The 22,243-nt window shown below is 38.7% G+C and overlaps 1 protein-coding gene across 5 annotated transcripts in view; it reads left to right on the forward strand.

Annotated features, from left to right (window-relative positions):
• Positions 1–22,243, forward strand: part of PEAK1 (pseudopodium enriched atypical kinase 1) — a 119,970-nt gene that overhangs the window by 63,766 nt on the left and 33,961 nt on the right. For 4 of the 5 annotated variants that reach the window (XM_056345556.1, XM_056345551.1, XM_056345554.1 and 1 more), the window contains one exon: positions 17,796–21,069. In XM_056345556.1, the coding sequence (XP_056201531.1) occupies positions 17,909–21,069 (3,161 nt within the window). In that variant the 5' untranslated portion in view covers positions 17,796–17,908. Of the gene's footprint in view, positions 1–8,252; positions 8,390–17,795; positions 21,070–22,243 lie in introns of all 5 variants that reach the window. The other variant, XM_056345552.1, reaches the window with a different exon arrangement.

Raw genomic sequence — 22,243 nt, forward strand, 5'->3', positions numbered from 1 at the left:
TTGGATGTTATTACTCTACATCTTTTAGCTTCTGTTGATAATTCTGTGTCAAAGATGTTTTGCAGTATTTTTTCTCTTTGTGCCTGAGCCACTTGTAAACAGGCTTTTGTATTGTCAGCATGTATTACAGTAATCTTTTTGTAATGCACAGTAGTACTGATAAACTTTAAGTCAGAGATGCTTAATGGAGAGGCTGCATGCCACAGAATATAGTTAGAAATGTAGTGCTTTCAAGGAGTGATGGCAGGATTTTCAGTCTTGCTATTTTAGCTCACAACAGCTGTGGATCGGTGGATCAAGTTTCCAAGTAGCACAGCGCCTCACCATTGCAAAGCAGCCTTCTTTATCTGGTGCTGTGACATTAGGTTTATCTTTGACAATGGGATTTCGAAAATGCAGAGTACAGCCAACTAAATCCATATTCATACAAATGTCAGAAGGAACAGTCCAATCTTGTTTTTCAAAAGCTAATGACACAGAAATTCAAATGATGAAAATTCAATTTTAAGTAATTCAAATGATCAAAAAATCATTAGTTTAGTGCCTGCAAACTATTTTAAGACTTCAGATGAAACCTTAAAAACCAAAAAAATGTACCTGAAAACATTCTCTTGTTTCTGGGTTTGGTGCTAATTTATAGAGCATTTGTGCACAAGTTTGTCTTGAACTCTTAGGAACTGAGGAAACAGTAATTTCTTTTTCTCCCCTTCCCCCCATTCCTTTTTTTGTAAAGAAATGATTAAATGCTTAGAGTACAAATGCTGCACATGAATATTTATAAGAACTTTTCTAACATTTAGCAATGTTTCACGGCTGTCTCTTTCTGAATGCACATAATAAAGTACCCATCATTTCTTTGAAGCTGCACTTGCTCTTTATTAACTTGATCACAGACTGATAGGAACTGTAGGCTCCTCGGGGCTGTGGGACTGCAGCTGGTGATGACAAAACAAAACTCATTGCTGTGTTCCCTTGTTTTGTGTTAAAACACTTGTGTTTAACATTTAATAAGATTTTTTTTTTATGCATCATCTACATTTATGTATGCAGAAAACTGCTAGGTAGAAATATTGTTACCTGTATTTATACTTTAGTCCTGGAAGAGAGTTAAATGTCTTCTGCTTGAAATACTAACGCTGTGGAACAACGGAATGTACCTGGAGCACACCCTGCAAACCACATGGAGGATCCTCCTGTTAATCAAAAAAATGTTTTTGTCTCCACTTCTTCCTCTGTGTCTCTCAGTAATAGTGCATACTGTGAATACCCAGCAGTGTATGTAATGCCTCAAAGTGTAGTGCACCCATTTCTAAAAAGCAAATGGAAACTAGTAGCTGTTCATAGCAATATTTATCCCCTTGACATCCTTAAAGAATTTTGATCAGATTAAGCATGTGAGCAGTCTAAGGAAAGGAGAAAGAAAGACTTTATAAGTAGCCAAAAGGGAAGTGGAAGTGGGGATAGTTTTTGTTCACTTGTCAAAGCTGAAGATAATTTTAGAACTGGGTTTGGAAGTTCTGTGCTCTCATAACATTACGTAGTAGAACCTCTCCCCTCCTCCTCTTTAAAATAAATTGCTATAAATTGCACGTGCTCCTGTCCACAAAGTTACTACATTAATTGAAGATTTACAATGCTTGTTTAAAAGGTGGATGGTATTTTCTCTATTGGAAGTTATGTATTGAAACTTTGTAAATAACATGTAGGTCTGCATGAATGCATTTACTACACAAAAAAGAACCTCCTTCAGCCACCCGTACCAGCTGAAGTGCTACAGCAAGCAGCCATCACTGCTTGCCTTCACCATGGGGTAAAATTTTGCTTTGAACATTTCAAATGGTGTGGCAATGGCGTGTTCCCTGTGTTAGTGTTGGTAGAGCAGACCCACTGCAAAGGCAGCAGCGAGAAAATCATTCCTAAAACTGTTGCTGTGGGCAAATCTCACATGGAGTCAGCTACAATAGGTATTAAATCTCTCACTGGGCTTTAGTAGATCATTGCTGGCTAGGTTCTGATAGACTGGTTTCTGTAGAGAGATGTTTTAAATGCTCAGTAGGTTTACATCTTTCACTGGGGTAAGATGGCTGTCTAAATTTTTCCTGGGATTCATTACTAGTACAGTTCTTTGTGGTTTTTTTTATCATACCGTCTGAGCTTTAAGTCCTCTTTCTAGTCACACTTAGTTTTCTGTGTGTGATGCGTTGTCTTAGGTAGATGTCCATCTGAAGATCTCTGAAATATACTAATGTATTTCATACTTTTGAATTTCTTATACTATATATACATGTAATATATAAAATGTAAAAGTTAATTTCTTCCTTTTTTGTGTGTGTTTATGTGTAAATGTACTTCTTTGCTACTACAGTATACAAACTATACAGGTGTATCTTTTAAAGAAGGCACTATTTATGTTTCTTTAACCTCTAAACTACCAATAACTAACTTTCAGATAGTGATTTCAGTCTTTCCCAAGTGTTTCGAGCACAGCAATTTTTGGAATCACTTTCATGATTAGAAAAGGAGAGCTGAAAGAACAGTACTGAGAATCAGTTTACTTTTCAATTAAAGCTGTATACTTGCAGTACTAAATTTATCCCCATGTATTACAATCATCATATTGAAGGAAAATAATACTCTCAGTTGTGCTTTATTTGCGCAAAACTTAAGACAGCCACCTAATGCATAACCTTTGAACATGTAAGATTCACAACGTGGTTACCACTGTAAGAAAAGTATGTGCTTACCTGAGATCTGTTTGAGTATGTTTAAGCAGTAGTAGCAATGCTGGATCTTGTTGTAACAATCCAGTGCTTACATCTACAAGAAAGCAAAGGTACTGTCCATGCTGTTGTGGAATAACTTACCAAATCTGTCTGAACAGCTTAAAAAAATTACAATCTCTGGACAATAACTACCAGTTTTTGAGTCACGTTCTTCATAGGGAGAACTGAAATTGGACATCAAAAAAATGAGTTTGGCAGCTTTTCCTAATTTATTTCTTTATGCTTTATTTTTAGAGTGTAAAAGTAAAGCGTGCACCAGGAAAGGAATATGAGTACCAAGCAGTAAGATTCAAGGGACCTTCTCAGTCTTTAATTTGTCTATAGATCCTGGCATATTAAAAGTTCACAGATTTGAGGCAGAATGTGTTTTATTACTTTTACATAGCCTCAAACTAGTTGCTCCATCACACCCTACAGAATAAACCCTCTCACTCAAGTACTGAACTTGTGGCTAGACCTTCATCTTTGTTAAAGCTGGTTACAACAGAATGCTCCATTGTTAAAGAGAAGACTCTGGGCAGTATGAGGACTCTGCTTTTTTTCTTCTTTAGTTCAGCATTGCAGACATTAAATATGGTGTTGCCCAATTTCAGCAAGCAGCCCTCTCATTATCTCTGTGAAGTCTCTCTTCTGCTCTTTTCCTTTCCAGTTCTTATTTTTCCAAGTTTTAGCATGTAATTAAAAGAGTACAGTGGCTGAAGAGTGAAAACTGAATTTTTCCAAATGCTGTTACTTGTAATACATCGCCCACACCTCCCAAGGCAGTGATTGAAGATCCCATCTAATTTGTCTTACTTGAGATCTAAGTGAAATCATCTGCTGTTTCAGACTATCTGTGCACATTACAATTCATCCAGGCTTCTCTGAAAAGAAAAATGTGAAAATAAGACATGGTTAATGTACCAGTCTTTTTTGTCTAGAGAACAAATTTAACATAGGACATTAGAGATATAGGCCTACAGTCTGTCTTCTAACTACACAATGTTAATTAGCATTATGAAACCATCCTTTTGTTAATCATGTTGAATTATGTCAGGCTTGGAAGAATTCTCTGCTGGAACAGAAGTACAGTATGTTGGTACTGAATTGCATTTGGCAAAGTGCAGCGGGGTTGGCAGCAGAATAGCAGTCAACTGGAGCAAAGCAGAAGCACCACTAAAATGGTGCGAGTGTCACTGGTTGTGCACCTGCTTCCTGCCACCAGCCGAGCGGGAGACCTGGAGGGTTACAGCAAGGCAGGTCGGCTCGATCGCAGCGGTGCCTGCTCAACACTGCCTTGTTCTATAAAGCAATGTCTTGCTTTGCAGAACTAGAGGTGAACGTAAATGACGGGTTATATGAAGCTGCTCTTTATGAGAAATGCTGTTAGCTTTTATGTGTCGTTCCACTGTTTAGTATTCCTGTTCCTCCAATGCCAAATGAAAGTAAGGATGTTATTTTCTTCTTTACAGAAGAATGGAGACAAACAGCAAATCTTTTTGTATTAATATGTATTTTGAGAACCCGCACAGTGCGGAGCAAATCTGCTTCAGTTTCTCAGCATATGTGTATGAAGCAATGCAGGGCCAATTCCTACAACTGCATACAGACCTGATAAGCAGCTGATTAAAAAAAATATATTTTTTTTGCATGCTGTGTTTTGGCATCCAGACCTGGTTCTGATGCCTTTATAGAGTTTGACATACTGCAATTCCTATCAAAAATTAAGGCTTTGGGTTCATTGTTAGATTACTTTGTTTCAACAAAAGGCTTTTTAAAACAGCTGCCTTAAGAAAGCTGACACTTTTATAAGTGATTGTTACAGGAGAAATTGAGTAGAAGTTATTTAAAACAGCCATAGAAGGTAAAGTTAATAGTAATTAATTTTAAATATAGAATGTTTTAATTTCACATTTTGCAATCTTGTTAGTAAGAGACAAAAATGTAGTATATATTATGTGGATTAGGCCTGGCTACAGGTGATAGGGCTGAAATGGATTGTAAGTAGGAGGTTGTTACTGAGTTGGCATAGGATGCTATGTGTTAATCTGTCCTAAAGTAAGTCGGGGGGGTGGGGGGTAGGGGGGTGGGTTATGAGTAGTCTGAAAGAAAAAGTAAAGAGGAAGAGCAGGAAATTCGAAAGCTGAGGTACTCACTGATTACGTTGAAAAAAGGCTTGAACAAATAATTTCTATTTATTATGTGCAGTTGTAAACTGGGAATAAAGAGCTTAGGCTGGGGCTTGCTTGACTCTGCTGAGAGAAGTGGAGGTCCTCAAAAGCTTGTGAAAGTCATGATCACCCCATTGTTATGAGTTCTGGATAACAGTTTGGACTTAAAAGAACACATGCAGAGTCCAAACACTGGAGTCACGCATTTCAAGGGTAGGAAGGGTTTGTTTGCATTGTGTTTGTCACTGGTATAAAGCTAGCTCCAGGAATGCTATGTTGTTATTTTGGAGAGCAAAAGGCCAAGGGTGCTAATAGCAATTCGCAAAAGTCATTAGTGATTAAAGGTTTGAGCCGCTTGTTTTGCAGGGGAGACTTGAGAGCTCAACTTGCTCTTTTTTAATAAAAAAAATGCAACAGTAGAACTAATAGTAATTCCTAAGTATGGGGGCAAAAGAAATTGGTAATACTGTGCTGCGTAGCTGTTACAATTACCATTGCAATTCACCATTTGACTAGCAGTTGGGGGTCCCATATAATGTTTATATAACCATAACATATGCTGCCATGTGTTATTAAGCCAAGTTTGAGCCCATAATCTTGAAATCTGCTGTACAGATATTTTTTTCTGTATAAATTACAAGATTAAGTACTACAGAGTGTGTAGTGTCTTCTATGGACCATACTTGGGAGACCTGGCATACACATTACCTTCCTGCACGTAGTGTGGATGGAGCAGTATTGGGGACGCACAATTTAGGTTCCTGAGCAATTTTCCTCATCCACTGGAGTATTAATGTTGTCCCCTGATCTGTTGATAGAGACTGAGTCCAAGACCTCAACAGGGAGCAGCGGGAAAAGGATTGCTACTGCCTTGCAGCTTGATGCTGCTTATGTGGACAGGGGAGTAAGTCTTGGTCTCTGTTTCTCTTAGAACTTCTCTTAGAATTTTTTTCTTAAAATTGTTAACTATTTAGTTCTAAATGGCATAGTGTTGCATATGGCAGCAATAAAACCTCCCTCGGGACCCTCCAAGAGGGCACGTAACAGTAGCCTTTCATATTTTACTTGGGTTGCCAGTGAGAGAATGTAATTGCCCTGGCCTTAGTCTGGTCTCTGTGAAATTCATTCCTGCACAATGGTGAACTCGTAGCGGTCCTGTGTGCCAGTAAGGTAAACTGTCATAAAAACCTTGTCTGAAAGGTAAAGAATTCAGATGAGTTTGATTCTGCTTTTACCTTCCAATACCTGTACATTAGTACTGAGTCATCTTGCCAGTACAAGGCTAGAAAATACACGTTGTGGTTTTTCTCTATAGAAAAAGCTTTGCATTTTTAGGATTCTGTCAAGCACAAGTAGCAAAATTTGTTTGGCAATCAACTCCTCTAGGAAAACATATCTGTGAAGAACTAAGGAAAAAGGGTTGAAGAGTGCCATTTCTGCAACCTAACGTTTGTGTTGATTTTCTTTCTCTTTCCTTTGCTAGAGCTTGTTTACAGTGCTTCAGTTTTGTTGGTTGATACTGTGTCCTGACCCATCTTTCAAGCTTGTAATTTTCAAGTATGATCAACAGCCTTTTAGTATCGGCGCACTCTGACAGCATGGCTGTTCATAGATGGAAGGAACAGTTTTGCAGGCACCCTGGGCTCACCGGAGCGCTGGGAGCAGAAGGGGCTGTGGGAGCAGTGGGGGTGTGCCAGCCTTGGCCCTGAATGCTGTTGCTCTCTGTGAATAAGCCACCTCTGATTTTGAAGTGGCTGGTGCTCCGGCTGCCCATGAAGCACATCACTTCTTAGGGTAGGTTTTGTCTGCATGAAGTCAGCCTTCTCAGAACCAGCGAGCTCATTTCTTCTTTCCCTTTGCTCGTCTTAAAGCGTTGAATAAAAATTATAGTGGTTTATATACTTGATAAGTTTAAACATCTGTCTTTGAAAATGAAGGCTGTTTCTTTTCTTACAAAGGAAATTGAACAAATTCCCGAGCTGCAAAACAGTCACTGAAAGTCAAGATAAAAGTTAATATGGAGTTTCTATTACATTTTCTTTCTGATTCTGTTCTTGATTATATTTAATGTCTTCACTGCATAGCTCTTCCACATATGGATTGTTTTTACGTATGGAATCAGATTTTCTGGACTAAAATGAATTAATGAGGTTTTGTATTTGGTTCCCCTGCCCCTCTCCACCCTATATCATGTCTGTTTTGGTAGCCTAAAAAGATGATTACTGACCATTCGGTGCCCTGTGTTTGGCTATTAGTCTTTTCTTGTCAGTGTGGAGGGATACAGCTCCTTCCAAGGTGCCTGTGAAACTGGTGTCTGGTGCACGTGAAGATTTTCCAGGGGCTGTGATATTGCTAACTTGATAATCAGGCTAAAGAGCATGAAAACTACTGGTTTCTTCTCAGTGGTCCACAACACAGTGTTTTAAATGAAGTAAGGTATTGATTTTCTTGGCTTTTGGGTCTGTTGCCACACTGCTGTTACAAGCATACTAGGATTTTATGCTTGGTGAATAATTTATAATATAGGTAGTTGTATTTGATACCACTATGGTAAATCCAGTTTGGTACCACATGGTAAAAAGAAGCAGGAGGCTCTATATTAGCAAAAGCTTTGCTTTGCCCATACAACAGAGTTCTGTGTGAGAACCTGTGCACGCACAGTTCTGCTATAGCATCTTTTCCTACCCCTGATTGGTATGGCTTTGCAAGCAGCATTGTGTAGTGGAGATCTGTTTAGGGTAGCGCGTAGAGAAACTACAGAGAACACAGTCATGGTGTTTGGATATGTGTTATGCTAAAAGATGGTCAGACACAACAGTTTAATCATCAGAATAAGTAAAAAAATTATTCTTGTTTATGCTTAAAGCATACAATTTCAGTATGTGCTAATTCCTTTTCTGAATTTCACCAGTGATGGTGCTTTTTATCCCTGATAGTATTCTCACCAGTGGCAGCTTCCTATTATATGGGGATGGATTCTAAGCAAAGCATAAGGAGTACCTAAGAATGTTTGTTGTGAAGTAGCATTGTTGGGTTTTTTTTAACGTGCTAGGAAACAATAGTATCTTTAACCTTTTTATTTACAGCTCATCACTCATTTAATTGCTGTGGCTTATGACTGCAGATTAAAATTTCTAGGATTCAACATGCCTGATAAAGCAGCTTACTGGGATGAATAAATGACATTCTAATTAGAAGAGCAGCCTGAGTGAGAATAAGCTGCTTGAACTAGCTTTGATGACCGAAAAAAATACCTGTAGCTAGTTTCTCAAGATTATCAAAGAGGTCCTCAAATTAGAATGTCTGTCTTTGATCATAGGTGCAAGGAACAAGGCAAAAAAACCTGCACCAAGTGGAAGGCAGTGGGAGGAGATGGTTGCTGTGGAATGGGAAACTATGGGGAGTTTGTACATTCAAGCCCTTTCCAGGCACTTGCTCCACCAAGTAGTGAATGAGGTATCAGTATGTGGCTTATTTATGTTTTCCACCATAAACTAGTAATGCATGTGTCTTCAAAAGTTAAATTGTTTAGGTTAGTTGTAGAGAAAAACCCATTTTCTGTCATTCCTTTGTCATCTTATCCTGATTTTTTCTATCTTGCAGTATGACAACATTCAAACAGTACTAATCTTTTGTAAGACTTCCATCTGGCTTTCTTAGCTTTGTAATTACCACCATCTCACTTACGCACTGCTATGGATTTGTATGGATCATTGCAAGACGTGTGCCAGTATAACACACAGTCACTTAGCCCAAATAGTTTGTAGCCAGAGCTTCCAGTTGCCCGGCATCAAACAGGATTCTGTAGTATTAAAAAGTAGAAATGAATACAAAGAATGTTTCCAGGGCTGAGGTATAAGCCTGGCACAGGAGTGACAAAACAACATGGGAGGAGAAAACTAAGGACTTACCACTGGGAGGTAGTGGGATACTAGTATTGTTGCACAGTTTCGTTATTTTGCTGTACTGAACTTAACACTTCCAAGAGTAGGATCTGATAACTTGATTCGTTTTTTTTCCTTTTTGTTATCATAGAGATTAATTTTGAGAAGGGCCTTGCCAAAGGAAGGCTTACTTAGATAAAATCCTAAACAAAAGGGATGTGCCATACAGAGGTGGAAGGGATATGTAGTGCAGGTTGGATGGAAGATTATAGACCAGGAACCTTTAAGACAACATCTTGTATTCTGTGGTTCTTTGGTGCATCAGATCTGGCGAAGTGGGACAATGGAATCTGTGAGTGTGAGGAGAGTGCCAGCTGGGGCATGATTTCACGAGACGGGTACCTTGCACGCAGCATAGCACCAGGGGCGTGGGACAGTGAAACGGTGCTGCCTGTGGTCTGGCACCTGGGCTCCAGCAGTGGCCCTGTCCTTCAGGCTGCCCAAACTTCCTAAATGGACAGTGAAGGAATAATCCACTAACCAGCAAATTTTTCTCTGATCTCAAATAGTTCATGCTTTGTTTAAGCACTGAAATTGGAAGCTTTGGGTTTACGCACCTAATACAACTGTCAGTGTCTCATCCCATGTATAAACATCTGCCCATTTTTTCTGAATCTAACTGACCTCTTGACCTCAGTGCCACCTTGTTTCGGGAAGCATTTTATATGGAATAATTTTCTTTTTACTGATTTAAAAATGCTGCTTTGGGTTTGCTGCTCTTTTTGAGATAGACTGGGTGTTCCCATTTAGTATCTATCTTCTTTATGTGATGGACCATTTAATAGAACAATATTTTATTTGTCTCAATTCTAAACTAAACTATCCTAATCTTTTTGATTCACTTAATATGGAAAGCTTTTCATCCCTTAAAATATTTTTGTAGTTGTCTTATGCTGGATTTCTTCCTGAGATGTCATGAATAGACCTGAACACAATATTCAGTAAATAATGTCGTTGATTTTCTTGCACTGGAAGCATATAAATCTGCCAGTTGCCTTGCATATTCTGTTGCACCACTTGCATGTTAGTAATTTGTGATAACTTCTTAAAAACTTAAAATAAAAATGTGCCATTTCTCTTTTGCCCATTATTTCATAGGAAGAAGAGCAAGTGTCCTTCACAGAAGTCATGATAAAAAAAGGCGTCCCATTCATACTGTGCTTAGCTGCTTGCTGTACTGAGTTCTGAGAAGGGTCCACAGAATTTTAGGTGTAGCTCAGCCACCTGGTTCTCAAGTTCCTCCATGGTTCTTGGCTTTACGCAGTCTAGCCCTACTGTGCTGTTGCTCTTAATTTATCAGGTTTTTTGATCTTATTTTCTTATAATGGCTGATGATGTTTGATTTTCAAACTTACTTCTCTCAGGTCTTTAACTCATAACATTCTTGTGGAGATTGAGGCTGGTGAAGAATACTCATCTGGCTTCTCTGCAATGTGTTTCATCTTCTATATTGTAGCTGACCTCTTACACTGGCTGCAATCCTAAATCTTGTATTACCTGCTCCTGGTGTTTTGTTTGTCTTTGGGTACTTTTTAGGAAGATCCTCCATATCCTTTCTAATACTATTTTGTATTTTGCTATCCCCAGGTTACTATGCTAAACTGAAATTAATATATTTTTGGCAATTTTGGTTTTTGCTGCATCAAGGGTTCAGCGTAAAGATCTTTGGAGCCAGAGGTTGCAGTAGTCCAAGGGAGAGAGTTGTAAGTAAAATGAAGTTGCAGAGTTGATGGATTCACTAATACAGTGATGATACAGTTTTCATTCTCAAGCTGGGCTCAGCAGAAGGATAACTACAACCATTACTGGGTTTTGTAACTATAGAAGCAGTATGTTTTTCAGGTATTTCTTTTTTGTTTGTTGTGAATACATTCTGGAGAGGTTTAGTAAAGGTTTGGTAAAGTTTATTCCTCTAGATGTTTTCATGTGCTTAAACAATGGTCAAAAAAGATCACAGGGCAGGATTTCAAGTGGGCCCTGGGAAAGATAAATCAAAGGTAATTAGATTAGTCAAGGTATGGTCATACCGGTCCATTTTTTTAGTATGCTGTGAAGGCCTCAATTCTCGTAATTTTGCTTAAATAGAGCTGGGACAAACTTGAATGCGCTGAAATTGAGGATTATTTTTTCACATGTTTTTCAAATTTTCAAATGATCATGCTTGTTCCTGTCAGCTGATGTGCTTACTCTTAATTGCTGCTAGATCTTGGAATGTTGTACACAGCCCTTCTTAGGAAGCAAGGTAAACAAACTATTTATGAGTCTGGTTTATCTTACAGGTTTTTCTTTTACAGAAGTAAAAAATTAGAAATAAATTTATGTGTAATTAAAAGTATCCCTAATGAATATGCTGTACAGTGTTGTCTGAATGATCATTATAATATATATGATCATATATATATGTCTGAATTGTTGTTATAAATTTAAGTTTTATTAATGGTAAATGATGATATATATTTTTTCCAGAAAGAGAGAAAAAATACTTTTTAATAGTTTTGTCTAGTTAAGAATCTCTTTTTATTAGTGGAACTCAGAAGAGTTCATATCCAAATACATGCCTTGGCTGGTCTATTGGGCCTCAATACCAGATGTGAGAGGTTGTCCTTATTATTGTTTTGTGTGTTCTCAATGTGATGATGCAGAATCTAATCAGATTGTGAGCAGATCCTGAGGATATTTCTTGCCTTTTCCTTGCTCTGTGGCATTATCTATTTGGGTTAAGCAAAATGTAAAGAATGCTTGTTTTCTTTTGAAGCATTACACATTTGTCTAGCCCTAGGCAAGTTTTTCCTCCAGTTTGTTGGTCATTTCTATTATGTTTTATTCTTACAAGTTTTGGGTAGAAAAAACATATTCAAGGGTTTCCTTCACTTAGTTTTATGAAATATTTATGTAATTTAAATCTTTTATAAAGGAGAGAAAATAAAGTGTGAGAGGTTAAAACCAGAAATAGTTCAAAGTTAGTTTCCTGATCTGTTTCATTCTGTCTTGCAGTAAGTTTACAGCTAGGGTTTTTTCCCCCAGTACTTGGAGTAGAAGTGATTTTTGTTGTTCTCTCCATCCTTCATACCCCTTATACCTCAGTAGCATGGTACCATGGCACTGAAGGGTGGTTCTTAAGTAAGTTGGCAACTTTTTAGTTTAGGTCATTGCCTCCTCAATATCCACTGCGGATTCATTGCATTTTCTGCAGAACTGTCATTTTATGGCCTTGGACAGTTACCAGGGCACTCAGTTCAGAACTGGAAGGGAAAAAACACTGAGAAAACTATGTACAACAAGATAGAACTTTTCCTTTTTTGACATAAATTATAATGCCTACTAGCATTTATGGAAATTTCCATCTGTGCTATCTGCATAGTCACAGTTCAGTGGTCTGATATTTAGTGAATATTAGTCCACATTGGGAAGAAAATCGTGGCAGTCTGTAACGCTGTTTGCCATTATGTAGTTTCACATTTTGTGTTGTCATATGTTGTGTGAAGTAAGTGTCATGACTGAACTAGGCAGCACACTTAAGAGTCAGGGTCTATTTCTTGGTCTTTCACCACATTGTGAGTCACTATTCCTCTCTACAAAGATCTATATTGTAAAATGTTCATTCACCTTTGTGAAGTGCAGTGAGATCTGTGAGCTTGCTATTCACAGTTTTTAATATTGATACTTTAGCTTTTATTTCCACACTCTGCTGTGGTATGTGGTACTGTTATCTGTTTTTTCTTTTCCTAGGCTATTTTGCTTGATTTCGTACATTAATAAGCACTGCAAGATTCTTCACAGTGCTTCCGGGTACTGAATGTAAACAAGTGTGTTTCTCAGTGTGCCTTCAGACTGGGACCCTGACTTACCTGGCTGTCAAGCTCTTCTGTCTGGGTTGTATTTCATAACAGATGTTGCAGTTAGCTTCACTTGGGGTTTTGCTTGCCTCTGAAGTTGAACAAATGATGTAAAATTTAAGAAAAAAAAAATTTTGTTGCATGAAGGACAAAAAACTACTAATTAGAAAGTCACATTCGTTTGTGGTCCCAGTTTTCTGGGCTAGATGGTTCAGTGGCCCTGAGTCAGTAAGTCTTGATGCTCTCTGGGAGATGGAGCGTTTCTATAGCCTGTTGCCACCCAAGCAGGACTGTATGTGTGAAGTTGGAGGATTTCAGTTTTTCCAAAAGATCTCTTAAAATGTTCACAATTATATTAAAGTTTACAAGAACAGGGATCAGATACTGGCAAAGAATAATCATCACTTTAGTCGTGTTATGTTAGATTTATGCTACTGTCTATGATGATCAGTGACCAGATCCCCATAAGTGGCTAGACAAAACCACAAATCCATAGTGGTTTTATGGTGTTTGGTCACTCGTATATAGGAAACCTAGGCTGAATTTCCATTGCTGTTTTTTTTCAGTCTTGAGGACATGGCCTGTCAATGATGAGAGGTTTGTGGGTTGATCAGTAACAATTTATTGGACTGCTGTCTGATAAGAAGGCTGATCAATGTAATTTATTCAGCAGCGTAAAAATTGTAGGTCCATTTCCATGGGTAGCAATGCTAAAGCTGAACACCTTTTCCCTGGAGGAGGACAAACAAAAGGAAATCTGTACCAAGTATCTAGTGATCTAAAAAGAGATCAAGAGTGATAGGGTTACTAATACAAATGATGAAATGCACACTTCTGCATATTGCTCAGTAATACAGCAGGCGTTCATTTAAGGGGAGTTTTTTTGAAGCATACAGCATTGAAAACATATATAATAGGTGCATTCATTTTAATATGCTCATTCATTGAGCAGGCCTGATTAATTAGTGCATGTCACCATCTGGTACTTACTGAGATTATTCATTTTTAAAGGTGTAATTTTAGGGAATGTTGCACATCAATTAAGTTCCTTTTAATTGAATTATGTTAGTATAAGGTATTACTGAAGAGGGCCTTCATTGTGATTCAGCCAGCATGCATCTAAAGGAGACCTGCCAGCCTGAAATTACTCAGAACAAAGGGGAAATGCCTGAAATGCATGTTTATTGCTATCGTTGTGCACTCCACAAAGACGATGTCAACAAATAAGAGCTGCAAAAACAGTTATGCATTTCTATGCAAGGTTCAGTTTCCTGGCATAAGGATATCTCGGCTGATTACTTTTTAATCTCTGAATCTGTCGTCTTCTCCCTCTGACCTGGAAAGTGAAATACACTTCTGCATTTCTGTTTGTTTGATACCAACTTAACAGTGCTAGGCTGAGCCCTCCTGTGTGCAGTTGTGTGACTTCTGAGATGAGGAGCTTTATTCTTATTTACACAATGAGTGATTTGGCCTTTAAAGCTGATAAACTATCTGTGCTGACTCAGCCATTCAGTGAATAAAGTAGCACAATCTGCTGGGTGCAGCACCACCATTAGGAGCAGAACTTGTCTGTCTGTACTTGTTCCTGTCACTGACTCGATGAATTTTAGTTACATAGCGTCAATGCACTGCAGTGTTTCCATGTATAAATTGTGAATAGTTATGCTTATCAACTTACATAAAGGACTTCGTGCATTTCATCCCTGTATCCCAATGTTGATATTACATATTTACTGTACGTTAAAGAAATGCTTTCTTTAAAAGCCTAGTCCTCTTTTGTATTTAACATCTGAGGTTGTTACTGCCTGGATTGACTATCAATTACCACAACTGACTATCTTCAGTAAATTCTGTCATCTGAACTACTCATTTCAGAAGAGCCCTGAGCTCTGTAGAGTGTGCATTCCTGTTCCTTGGCAGTTACATGGGCTGTTATGGAAGCAGGGAAATTACAGAAGAGATGACACCTGATCGCTACCAGCTTATGAGATCTGATGTGTGATTGCCTGGACCTTCTTTGGTTTGGAGAGTAGTGATAAGAATCTAGGAATTAACAATGTCAGGATATTTTTTCTTGTTATATTTGTGTTTTTATTCCCTTCAGTGGACTTTGCTGCCCTCTACCAAATTACAGCTGCTGTTAAAGCAAGGGAAGCAATAGCCTGAACATGTCAAATGTTCTATTTTGTTGGGGTTTTTTAATACTGAAAGATTTAATTTCTGTCGTCACTTATAATCACTCTCACTGTAATTAGCACTCATAATAGAGAATCTGTAGTTGAAACAGTAAATGTATTTTCTTTAAAGGGAGAGGAAAACATCAGAAAAATAGCTTTTTGTTGTGCAGCAATGAAGAAACTGCTTGAATCTTTTTTAGAATGCAAATACTTGTTTAGACATGTACAAGTCTAAAGAATGTAATTTTTAATAGCATAGGAGTGCTTCTGATATCAAGGTATGAAAGTAGCACAGATGTTTGAATTCTTATAAGATACACACCTTCAGACAAGAGGAAATATATTTCCTCTTTGTCACAGCGTCAAAGCATTCTACAGGAATTGCTCATTCTGCATGTCCAAAGCCAGTTGGAAATCCGAGAAGCCAGTGGCTCTTGTCTATGTCACAGACTGTGTCAAAAGTCATGTTAGAGGGTGTGGCTGTATTGAATAGTAAAAGATCTAAAATACCTGTGCATGTCATGTTTCCTGTGTACGAGTTGCATATCTGCATTTACCCAGACACGTCAACATGTATTTTGTTTTTAAGCTAAATTGCTGCAGGTGGTACTCCGGGGACATGCAGTGTATGTTTGCACAGAGGTATGACCTTGCTTTAGGTCTCACTCTGACTGGAGTGTTGTGTTATGGTTCTACTAAGTTTCCTGCAGTTCACATTCATATGTTGAGCATAGCACCTACTCAGGATAGAGGCAAAGTGATCAGTATCAATGTATCTGAGCAAATGAGAGGTACAACATTTGTACATGCCAGTGGTACGACATAAAAATGTACTCATACAGAGGTGTACAATAGAGTGCTTTCTTATTTCTACCCCAAAATTATTAGCAGTAAATGTTTGACCTGGAAGGCCGTAGAGCTGTCTAGTCTGTGATAAGATTCTAGAGCAAGTGCAGTTTATGCAGTTTTGGAGAAATAGTATCAGTCAGCTAAATCTTAAAAGCAACACCTGCATGTGCTAACCCTTTAAAATTGTTCAGAGGTTTTATGTAATGGAAAAATATAATTTGCAAGAAAACATTCTTGCAGATTCCTCATTAGTGTAACTTTACTCCTTTTATTTGTTAAATACATGAAAAAAGGAGCTAACTGGAGTATAAAATTATAGTATGTGCATGCATGCACTGACTCTCTCTGTCTCTGATTTTAGGGGAATTATTTCTTAATGTAGTTTTTTTGCTTACAATATATGGGCTTGCAGAGTGTTGAAGCAACAGATTTTGGCAGAGATTAAAGAAAACAATATAAAGGTATTTTACTCTGTATATACAAAACAGGCTGAGAGTTTGGGCAGATTTCTATCTGGCAGATTCTCTATCTCTTAGGTCACGTAGAGAAAGCTTTTGGCACTGACTTTTTGGCAAAAAGCTTTGTCTGGAAACATGTAGTCAGCATATGAAATCTGATAGCCTTGGTACCAGGAATGTGTCTGAAGATACTTTTAACGGAGTTAGGCTTCAGCCCCATCTGGTGTTGGAACAGGTTTGCTATATTGGTGTTTCCCAGCATAGGGCAGCCCCTTCTCGAAACACACAGTATGTAAGGAGACTGACAAATTCATACAAGTGTCAGCTGTACTAATAGTTTCTATTGTTTGCTACACTGATGAAAACCAGCTGTGCCCGTGTTCAATTCCAGCATAGCTATCCTGCTGCTGAGTTACGAACCACAGGCTCTAGAGAGAGCTGCATCTTTAAGCAAATGGGTTCAGTAATACTCTTTCAGTATACCTGTGTAGTCAGCGTGTCTGTTTTCACCCAAAACCTGTAAGAACAGAAAATGATTGATTCTCAATGCCTGTGTTTAGAGAAGCAGCAGCGGACGTACAGATTCTTTCACCTCAGTAAAATGTCTCCAATAATTTGAGTTACACAACAGTGATGAAGAGACCAGACTTGTGGATTTGGCTTAGCAGGCTTAAAATCTTCAGGCATTAATTCATGGAATTCTCAAATCCTGGATACTTTAATGACTATAAAGCACAGCACATTCATCTTTGGTCTTTACTTAAGGCTGATCGTTTCAGGAACTAAAAAAGTTCACTTTGAAAGGTATTTTCAGTTATTTTTGAGTTGTTACTGCTGGAGGGGCTAGGTAGAAAAGCTATGTGTGAAACAAATCGGGAACTAAAAATCCACAGCTGTGTTTTGAGGTTATAGGAATGGTGTATTGCCACTGTTGTAAGCTAAAGGAGGAAGAAACAGTGACTTTCTGGAAAGGTTTCCCCAGCATTCTTATCTGACTTTTCTAGCATAGCAGTCCAGCCTGTCCCTTCAACCCACTATCTGTCCAGTTATAATTTGACTCTGACGGAGGAAGTGCTAAAATGGCAGAGTTTGGAATTGCTTGAACATACTTTGTCACTTAAGATGAGCTCATACACATTCAAAGCTAGAACAAATGATCTCAATTGCTTTTGGGAGAGTAAACATATTTTCCTGTCTCATGTTCAAGTAGTTGCGTTGAAAGCAACGTGCACTAATCTTCGGTTTTATATCCTTCTCCTAGCGTTTGTTTTATTGGACAAAATTAAAGGTCAGTGGTCCTGAACTAGTCAAGAGAATTATTCTAAATTCTCAGTCATTGCCATTGCTCTCTCTTCTCTGCTTCAGTAATACAGGACTTAGCTGCCAAAGTTTTAATTCTCTATGTATGAGAAGAATATCTGCAACTTTTTTTGCATTTCAATTACATAGTTTTGTAAATTTAGGTAAAAAGAGCCAAGATGTCAGTAAAAGGCTACTTGCTTAATCCAAGTTGTTCACAGTGTAGAAAATCTAAATATAATGATCAACCTGTTTTTTTTCCCCTGTTCTTACCCTTTTTCTCTTTTGTGTTTCAGAATGATCACTGCTCAAAACAGTAGCCATTCTAAGCGAACAGAGTGGAACCATATCAATTAAGTCCTTGCCATGCACTGAACAAGCACAGCATAAAGCGCAGAGCTCTGGGAAAATGTCTGCTTGCAACACTTTCACTGAACACGTCTGGAAACCTGGTGAATGTAAGAACTGCTTCAAGCCCAAAAGCTTGCATCAGTTACCCCCAGTATCTGAAAAAAAAAATCTCACGCATGGAAATCTGAAATCCAATGCAAACCAAAGTAACAGCCATCGTGGGAGAAATACAGGAAATTTCCGACCACCTGTGGCAAAGAAACCCACTATAGCTGTGAAACCCACCATGATGGTAGTAGATGGACAGGGTGTATGTGGTGAAATCAGCACACCGGACCATTGTGAGAATAAATCAGTGCCTGCAGGGTGGAACCGAAACAAAGCTGTCTTGAACAAAAAACCACTGAACAATAATAATGAAGATGAAATTGAAGGTTATAGCCATGTTCACAGGCCTTATGGCAACAACGATGATGTAGGTAAGATACCAAGTAACAATAACAATGGACTGACAGAAGTTTTGAAGGAGATTGCGGGTTTGGATACCACACCTCAGCTAACTGGAAATGAAATGAACTCAAGAGAAACTTTCTTAGGAAGAATAAATAATTGTTATAAAAGATCATTAGAAAGAAAGATCCCTCCAAGCTGCATGATGGGTGGTATGAAGGATTCACACAGTAAGCACGTTATTCTGAGTGGAAGCACTGAAGTAATAAGTAATGAAGGTGGACGTTTCTGTTATCCAGAGTTCTCTAGTGGAGATGAGAGTGAGGATGACACATTTTTTGGCAGCATGCAAGAAGACCATGAGAGCTGGGATGAAAGTGATGAAGAGTTGCTAGCAATGGAAATTCGTATGAGGGGCCAACCTCGCTTTGCTAATTTTAGAGCTAACACCCTATCTCCTGTTCAGTTCTGTGTTGACAAAAAATGGAATACTGTGCCCCTTAGAAACAAGTCTCTCCAGCGGATCTGTGCAGTAGATTATGACGACAGTTACGATGAAATTTTAAATGGTTATGGGGAAGAAACTGTGATTCTCTATGGGCAAGAGAGCATGCAGAGCGTGGTGTCTTCTGATTCTACATCTCCTGATTCTTCTTTGACAGAAGAGTCTCATTCTGGAACAGCAAGCAGTTCTTCACAGAAGCTCAGTAACAGAGGGTTGTCTCCTAGTACTCCTCAGGACCTCAAATTGATTGAATCAGAATATGAAAGTCTTTGTGATAATCAGCAAGTGAAAGATGTGTCAAAAGCTCCCAGAAATGGTCCAAAAAGTCTAGAAACTCACAAGACAGTCCTTGCACTCCGACTGGAAGAGAAGGATGGCAAAATTGCTGTGCAGACTGATAAGCAAGAGAATAAAAATTCTTCAGATGTTTCTGGTCAAGCTGTAACTATAAATTTGGTGCCTGTGGAAGAACAAGCAAAACCTTACAGGGTGGTGAATATGGAACAACCAGTTTGCAAGCCATATACCGTAGTAGATGTATCAGCGGCCATGACCAATGAATGTAAGGAGAATCAGCCTGAAACCTCAGAAACCAAAAATACGTCATCGAACCCAAGCTCACCAGTAACTCCAGGTACGCCTGTTACATCCTCTGCAGCATCACCTATACGAGTAAATACTAACCTGAAAAAATCCAGTGCAATTAGATATCAAGAAGTGTGGACTTCTAGTACTAGTCCGAGACAAAAGATACCTAAGGTGGAGTTAATGGCTAACAGCTCAGGACCTTCTGTTCCTCCCAGGAAGACAAGCCACAAGTCAGCTCCTACTTCACCGACAGCTACAAATATTTCCTCAAAAACTATCCCGGTTAAGTCTCCGAATTTATCTGAGATAAAGTTCAACAGCTACAATAATGCTGGCATGCCACCTTTTCCTATTATCATTCACGATGAACCCACTTACGCTAAGAGTTCCAAAAATGCTATTAAAGTTCCTATTGTAATCAATCCAAATGCGTATGATAACCTGGCTATCTATAAAAGTTTTCTAGGGACCAGTGGAGAGCTATCCATCAAAGATAAAACTACTAGTGTAATAAGCCACACATATGAAGAAATAGAAACAGAAAGCAAAATGACAGAAGCCATAGAAGGTAAACCCACTGAATTTTCCCAGGCAAAGGGGGTGACTAATAGCTCTGAATGCAGGCTGGGTTCTGTGGCTCAGAAGGTCCAAGAGTTTAATAGCTGTCTCAGTAAAAATCAGATGTCCCCACAGAGAAGTCATTCTGACCACAGCTCCCCAGCAAGAGCGCAAAAGGCAGCACCGGAGCCTGCAGCAAAACCTAATGTAACACCAGAGGCTTCTGTTGGCAGCAGCAGCAGTAGAGAGAATGCAAGCACAGTGCTTTCACAGATTGTGGCTTCTATCCAGCCTCCGCAGTCTCCTCCAGAAACCCCTCGGTCCGGACCCAAGTCCTGTAGCATCGAAGAACTGTACTCCTTGCCCCCTGATGCAGATGCCACTAAAAACACCCTGGTACGACCCAAATCGCTGTTTACATCACAGTCTGAAACAGAGTCAGCTAAGACCGTGGAAAACACTGCCATTAAAATGCAGAAAGACTCACTTTCACAACCAGTTGCCACTCGCTCTCCAACACCAGTGAGAGCCACCCCAAATACCACAAGTCCCAAAACAGAGCAAGCACCACCATTTCCTCCTCCAAGGTCCACTTCTTCACCCTATCATGCAAGTAACTTGTTGCAAAGACATTTCAGCAATTGGACCAAACCAAACAGTCCCACCAGGTCAACAGAGGCTGAGTCAATCCTTCATTCTGAAGGTCGGCGAGCTGCTGATGCGAAACCCAAACGCTGGATATCATTTAAGAGCTTCTTCCGCCGCAGGAAAGCTGATGATGATGAGGATAAAGAGAAAGAAAGGGAGAAAGGAAAACTGGTGGGTCTTGATGGAACTGTTATACATATGCTCCCCCCTCCTCCAGTTCAACGTCATCACTGGTTCAGTGAGGCAAAGTCAGACTCCAGTGAGAAGCCGTCGATTGTTTTCATGTATAGATGTGAACCGGCACAAGGTGAACCAAAGGTTGATCATCCAAACAAGAGTGGAGTGGAGTCTGCTATTGCAGATGTGCTAGCAGAAGACAAAGAAGAAATGCAAGAAAAGTCTCCAGAGGCTTCTGAACAGAAAATAACAAGCCATCCGTCCCCACCTCAGATTCCCAAGAAATTCCCCAGGTACTCTGCTCATCTGTTTTAGTCACTTAGTCAGTTGTGAATGTTCTGTATATGCAGCTGAAAGTTGAAGAAATTAAGCAGTTCTGTTAATTTAAGTGCAATTTTTTTCAAAGTATATTTATTTTAGGTAACTTAAGGCATAATTTTTAAATCTTTGCGTTCAGAAAAGAAAACAAATAATTACTAGAAACAGTACCTGATATTTGGAGTTTGTATTGCAGGTTCACTAATACGTCACAGTAGCCATGTTACATTGAATCAGATAAATTTTTATGACTTCCTAGTTTAAGAAAATCATCTTATGTTATAGGAATCTAAAGAATGTCTCTGCAGAAATAGAAGGCAACTATTGAAAAGTACAATAGAAATTAAATTATCAGTGACTCATAAAAGGCGGTGTGCTAACTTTGTCTCACACACCCAATACAAGAGATGCTAATTAACTTGATGCTACACTGCAACATCACTGCAGCAGTCCCAAAATAAATCACGTGAAAAAGTAACAATAGAATTAGATTATCTATAAAATAATCTATCTCCATTTTGTAAGGCCTTTAGCAATGAATATACTTTGTCCCCTAACAGTATTGGATTCAGTAGAGCTTCATTTCTGCCTGACCATTTTGTTCAGCCATTTAATTTTTAAATTTTTTTACATCGGCATTTACTAAAATGAATCATTGTTCTAATTCCTGTGAAAATACTTGGCCAGTAGATACTTATCTTACTCCTCTAAGTTCATGGTAGTTGGATGGTTTAGGTCTGTCTGTTGGTTTAAAGGTCTGCTTATTCCCTTTTCCAAGGGTACACGTGCTTTCTTCGTTGTCTCAGAACACGAAGAACTGTACTACTTTCCATGTGCACATCGTGTTCAACATACCACTGCGTTCCTACAGCTCATGATAGTGCATAATCTAAGAGGACTGGAGACATTTGTTGCAGTCAGTCACGTGGGCATAGTATGCATTTCACTGAGTACAGACCGCGGCTGTGGACGTATTGGAATAAGTCTTCCATATTATTACATACACCAGTTCCAAAATAGCTTTAAACTGGCATTATTTAATTCATTATAATAACCTAGTGGTAGGAAACAAAAAATTTTGTAAAGTGTGAGCCTCAGAAAACGTATCATGGCAGTGTTCTTTGGGGTTTTTTCTCTATTGTCTATACC

The sequence above is a fragment of the Falco biarmicus genome, chromosome 7, assembly GCF_023638135.1.
Source record: "Falco biarmicus isolate bFalBia1 chromosome 7, bFalBia1.pri, whole genome shotgun sequence".
NCBI classification, from domain to species: domain Eukaryota; kingdom Metazoa; phylum Chordata; class Aves; order Falconiformes; family Falconidae; genus Falco; species Falco biarmicus.